At 40.3% G+C, this 6,420-nt stretch overlaps 1 protein-coding gene across 2 annotated transcripts in view; it reads right to left on the bottom strand.

Annotated features, from left to right (window-relative positions):
- Window positions 1-535: 535 nt before the first annotated feature.
- Window positions 536-6,420, bottom strand: part of DFFB (DNA fragmentation factor subunit beta) — a 35,928-nt gene continuing 30,043 nt past the window's right edge. For both annotated transcript variants that reach the window (XM_044671232.1, XM_044671233.1), the window contains 2 exons: window positions 2,399-2,499; window positions 536-767 (listed from right to left, as the gene is read on the bottom strand). In XM_044671232.1, coding sequence (XP_044527167.1) covers window positions 536-767; window positions 2,399-2,499 — 333 coding nt within the window. The remainder of the gene's footprint in view (window positions 768-2,398; window positions 2,500-6,420) is intronic.

The raw sequence follows: 6,420 nt of genomic DNA, 5'->3' as shown, positions 1-6,420 counted from the left end.
TTCTCCAAGCTCAGCTCAAGAGCCACCTTCTACAGTGTAAAGGCAAATTTGGAAAAAGCAACCATTTAGAATGTTGCATGATGACTGAGTGACAGGAATCATTGGTTGGAAGAAGCAAGGCTTCATGGGAGAGAGAATCCTGAAGACTTTCCTGATGCCGCTTGTTATTAATCCTTCCTCCCAAAATAGAAATTGTCTTCCATTTACTTTGTATGTTCTTTATATATNATCCTTCCTCCCAAAATAGAAATTGTCTTCCATTTACTTTGTATGTTCTTTATATATCATTTCATGTACACGTGTTGTTTCTTCCACTCCTCCAATAAACATAAACTCGTGGAGGGCAGGAAATGTTCCGTTTTTGTCTTCGTACCCATCCTCAACACTAGGCACTTAATAAAAAAGGCTTGATGATTGATTGATTGATTAGTTCCTTCTCCTATCTGAGACTTTATCTGTAAAATGAGGAGAATGGAGCAGATGATCTCTAAGCCCCCTTCTGGCTCCAAATCCCAGGAAAGCAACAGAGGAGAGGTCACTGCCGTCTGCGGACAGCACGTTTCCTGACAAGTTTCTGGGGTTTGTAAATCCTGGTTTTGTCACAGCTGAGGTTATGACTACACTTCTTATGGCAGGCAATATGCACCAATTTGAGGTTATTCGAGGTGAAAAGCAGGCTATAGAAATATTCCCAGTCTACTTCTCTTCCATCTTGCTTGGCGACAGCTTCGGCCAGGGCAGGCACGATGGTACGTTTCTTTTCTATTCTGCAAGAGACGGTAAGTTTGTTACTGAGCGTCAGAAAGTGGGCAACGTCCCTCCTCAAGCCAAAAGAACACCCAAAGGACAGTTTTCTTACTTATTCGTTTGAGGACCAGCCAGCACATTAAACCTAGATTAATTTCTAGCAGGTTCTTCCTTCAAAATACAGCTCAGGTACTATTTCCTTTCTGGAAAATGTTTTGTTTTGTTTTTCCTGACTCCTCCCTTCTCTGGCCCCCTGTGGCTAATGCTCTCCTCCCGTAACCCCCAGAGATTAATTTGTATTTGTACTTTTTCCACATTAAGAATAATGTAGGGGGGGGGCAGCTGGGTAGCTCAGTGGATCGAGAAGCCTAGAGACGGGAGGTCCTGGGTTCAAATCCGGCCTCAGCCACTTCCCAGCTGTGTGACCCTGGGCAAGTCACTTGACCCCCATTGCCCACCCTTACCACCCTTCCACCTAGGAGCCAATACACAGAAGTTAAGGGTTTAAAAATGTAAAAAAATAAAATAAAAATAATATAGGGACTACTTGATTTTTATCTTTATATGAGATAATATTTTTAAAGTGATTAGCATAATGGGAAAAGGAAAGAAGAGGGGAGGAGAAGGGGAAAGGGACAGTTTCCAAAAATTAGCATTTTAGAGAAGAGCATGGGACACTAAGGGATTAAGTGATATGCCCACAATCACACTGCTGGCATTTTTCAGAGACGGTACTTGAACCCAGGTCTCTATTGACTACACCAATGCTACCCATTACGTTAGTACATAGGAGGTACTATTGAATCATTAGCTTGAATTTCTTAGGTGACATTTATATAATGCTTTAAGATTTGCAAATTGTTTCACAAATATTATGTCATTTTATCCCTCCAACAACCAGAAAAGTAGATATTATTATCCTCATTTTACAGATTAGGAAACTGAGACATGGTACGGTTATGTGATTTGTTCAGGGGCTCAGTTAATAAGTATCCAAGGCAGAATTTGAACTTGGGTTTTCCTAATTCCAAACCCAGCACACTCTACATGCTGCCACCTGGCTGACAATAATAATAATAATAATAATAATAATAATAATAATAATAATAATAATGACTTCCCTNAATAATAATAATAATAATAATAATAATAATAATAATAATAATAATAATGACTTCCCTTGCTGCTCTCCACCAAACTAAGTCTTACCCTTCCCTTAAAGTCTATCCAAAGCTCTAATTCCTTCATGCAGCCTCCCCCAAATATTCCAGCCCTGTGACTGATCCCTCCCTCCTCTAAAGGAGTACTCAATGCATGAGCGATTCCCAGAATCACAAAGTTGCAAGGGATTTCAAAGACCTTCACATCCAACCTGTATGACATGGGTTTGAATCCTGCCTCTGACACATGCTAGCTGTTTGACTCTGGGCAAGTCACTTTACTTTTACCCTCTAGGTGACACTTTAACACAGCAAGGTACTAGGAGAGGGAATTTCCTTGCCAGGATGTTCCTGATATCAATGAAATCATCCAGCTGGTCCCTATCCCTATTAACAGTAGGCATGCTGCTCTCTTTCTCTTGTTGGGTAATTGGGCTTTGGCTGCCCGAATGGCACTGAAGAATCCTACCTTTACTTCCTCCTTTATTTACCTGTGATCCAGATTCCATGTGCTGAAGAGAATTCGACTTTCCCGGTTACTATAGGGGTTGATGGAATGTTTAGACAAACAAGAATCCAAATCAAAAGGACCCTGAAAAAGCAAATGAGAGGCAAGTAGATTTAAATTCCATTGAATTTGCTGCCCCTCAGTCAAAGGGGGTGAGAAAAACGAATTTGTCAAAATGAATCCGATTCTAGACATAAAGGGAGATATCATAAGCCAATTAGAAGAACATAGAGCACGTTAACTATCATATTCATGGACTGGAGAAGAATTTATGAATAAACAAGAGAGCATTGTGAGATATAAAATGGATCATTTTGATTATATTAAATTTTAAAGTTTTTGAACAAATAAAACTAATGTAGCCGAGATTAGAAGGAAAGTAGAAAACTGGGGGAAATTTCTTATAGACAATTTCTCAGAGAGAGGTATCGTACTTCAACTGTATCAAGAACTTTATCAAATTTATAAGAACATGAACCATTCCCCAATTGATAAATGGTCAAGAGATATGAACAAACAGTTTGGGGATGAAGAAATCAAAGCTATATAGAGCCACATGAAAAAATGCTCTAAGTCATTACTGATTAGAGAGACACACATTAAAACAACCTGAGATACTGTCTCACATCTATCAGTCTTCTACAATGCTAAATGGACACAATGACAAATGATGGAGGGGATGTGGAAAAATGGGCACACTAAGACACTGCTGATAGAGCTGTGAACTGATCCAATCATTTTGAAAAGCAATATGGAATGATGCCAAAAAAACTGTATATTCCCAGTAATAGCACTATCTGTTTACTGAGGTGCTCAGGGAAAAGGAAAAGAACCCATATGATCTGAAATATTTATAGCAGCTCTCTTTGTGGTGACAAAGAACTGAACATTGAGGGGATATCCGCAAACTGGGCAATGGCTAAACAAAATGTGGCATATTACTGTGATGGAATTCTACTGAGTTGTTAGAAATGATGAGCAGGTTCTAGAAGCATTTTCCTAGGATTTCCTCTCCCACAGCCTTGTTCACTAAAATCTCCTGGGTCACAGGAATTCCCTTATCTGTCAAATAAGCAGAAGGAAATGGCAAGCCACTCTAGTATCTTTGCCAAGAACCGCCCCCCTCCCAAAACCCCTCCAGACTGCAATTGTTCTGTTTTAATCTTTGAAGCCCTCTCTGGAACCTGACATGGAATAAGCACTTAATGCATGCTTGTTGAATGAATGAATGAATGAATGAATGAATGAACAAATGAACAAACAAGTGAATTCTCTAGTCAAAAAATCCCTTAAATTCTATGCTCCAAGTTAGACAAACCAAGTTCTCCACCTTTATAATTTAATCAAACATTAAACATCTATTAAAGCACCTGCTATGATTCTAGCTGTGGAAGTGACTCATGCATTCTGTATTTAATACATTCTAACTTGTCTTCAGAATTGTTTGTAGATCTGATCCCTTAGCACTGTGCCTGGCACATATTAAGAAATTAGCACATATTATACAGGCAGCTAGGTGGCACAATGGATAGAGCATCAGGCCTGGAATCAGGAAGACTATCTCTGTGACCCTAGGCAAGTCATTTAACCCTGTCTGCCTTAGTTTGCTCATCCCTAAAATGAGCTAGAGAAAGAAATAGCACATCATTCCATTATCTTTGCCAAAAAAAAAAAAAAAAAAAACCCAGATGAGGTCACAAAGAGTGCAACACAGCTGAAAACAATTGAATACAGACACATCATAAACCAGTGTAAATAATGAATCCCCTCCCTTCAAGTGGTCAAATGTATTTTAATTCAGACTATTAGAAGTTATATGTAAAATGTGGTCATTCCTTCAAACCCAATGGAAATATGGAGTGAAAATCCAAATACTGTAACTACTTCAGGGGATCCATTGTTCATACTAAGTGGGACCTGGCTCTACCTATCTATTTATCTAGCTATCTAGCTATCTATCCATCCATTCATCCTTCTATCTATCTATCTATCTATCTGTCCATCTATCCACCCTTCTAACTATCTATCCAACCATCCATCTATCTATCCATTCATCCTTCTATCTATCTATCCATCCATTCATCCTTCTATCTATCCACCTATCCATCCATATATCCATCTATCTATCTATCTACCTATCCACCTACCTATCTATCTATCCATCCATCTATCTATCTACCTATCTATCTATCCATCTATCTATCCATCCATTCATCCTTCTATCTACCCATCCATTCATCCTTCTATCTATCTGTCCATCTATCCATCCATCTATATATCCATCCATCTTCCTATCTATCTACCCACCTATCTACCTATCCACCTACCTATCTATCCATCCATCCATTCACCCTTCTATCTTTCTATCCATCTAATCATCCATCTATATATCCATCCATCTTCCTATCCATCCATCTATCTATGTATCTATGTATCTATCTATCATCTATCCTTCCATCTATCTGTCTGTCTATCTGTCTATCTATCTACCTACCTATTTATCTATCATCTATACCTCTCCATCTATCTCTCCATCCCTCCATGCCCCCCTCCACCATCATCCCACTCCACCTCCATTTTCTTTCTCTCTCTGTGTCATCTCTCATTAAATAATCAGGCTGTGAAGAGCAGGGATGATGTCATTTCTCCATTCTTTGTGCCCTGAGGGCCTGGCATGGTGCTAGGCTTCTGATAAGTGCTGGCTTTGGTTCCCTCCTCGTATCCTCAGCACCCCAGAGTGTCTCCACTTCACAGAGTCACAGAAGAGCTGGCCAGGACCTCCAAGGTCACTTGGCTCAATACCCTCATTACATGGAATCAGAGTGGAAGTTAAGGGAGGAGCTGATTTACCTGCAGTTCTGATGTCCCCCTGCTGTGTGCACTGAGCACAATATGCCTCAAAGGTCTCTCAAACAAAGGCTGGAGAAGCACTTGTCTAAGATATCATAGTGATTCCTTTCATGTATTGGGTTGGACTAGGGGAGTTCCTGAGGGCCCTCCCAGTGCTCAAGCTCTGTGATGCTGTGACTCTTCTAGCAGGCACAGGAAACCCAAAGATGTTCTGGCCCAGAATGGATATACAGATAGTTCTTTTTATACAGAGCTCATCTCTTCAAAGAGGCGGCTATGGCTCAGTGGTGAGAAAACTGGATCTAGAGTCAGGAAGATCTGAGTTCAAATCCAGCTTCAGACACTTCCTAGCTATGTGACTTTGGACAACTCACTTAACCTCCAATTGCCAGACAAAAGGATCCACTCGAGAAGGAAATGGCAAACCACTCCAGGATCCTTGCCAAGAAAAGCCTATGGATAGCTCTGGTCCATGGGGTACAAAGAGTCAGACATGACTGAACAACAACATCTCTTCAATAGGTGAAATAGTGATGAGGGAAGCATAAAAGACTTGCAAGTTCATCAAAGTAGGGAACTCCTGATGTAGACACCAGGAGGGACTCAGCTGCATATCACTAACTCACTTAATTTTGAACAGAAGGCTAGGGATTTCACTGGTAAAGGGGACTCAGGAGTGAGGACACTCCCTCTCCTAATGGAGGTCAGCACTACTTTTGCAAGGTAGAGTTTTAGAGGGCTACCCAGGAGCAACGAAAGGTTAGGTGACTTATCCAGAGTCACTAAGTCACTAACTGTCAAAAGTGAGACTGAGTTTTTCTAAATTCAAGGCTAGTTCTTCCACCAAACTGCCATCCTAGTAAACACAGAATACTTGTGAATGATAAATAAACATATAAATATATGTAGTTAAATATAAATATAAATTAAAAATATAAACATTAAAAAATGTTTGTGAACTGTAGGAAAGATGCCTTTATGGTCAAAGCTGTTTACAATCACCTACGTTAGGAAGAAGGAGGAGCAGGAGGAGCAGGAGGAGGAAGAAGAGGAGGAAGAGGAAGAGGAGGAGGAAGAGGAGGAAGAGGAGGAAGAGGAAGAGGAAGAGGAGGAAGAAGAGGAAGAAGGAGGAGGAAGAGGAAGAGGAAGAAGGAG

Source organism: Gracilinanus agilis, chromosome 3, assembly GCF_016433145.1.
Source record: "Gracilinanus agilis isolate LMUSP501 chromosome 3, AgileGrace, whole genome shotgun sequence".
Lineage (NCBI taxonomy): Eukaryota > Metazoa > Chordata > Mammalia > Didelphimorphia > Didelphidae > Gracilinanus > Gracilinanus agilis.
The sequence above is the reverse complement of the archived record's forward strand: the minus strand, read 5'-3'. Positions and strand labels throughout refer to the sequence as shown.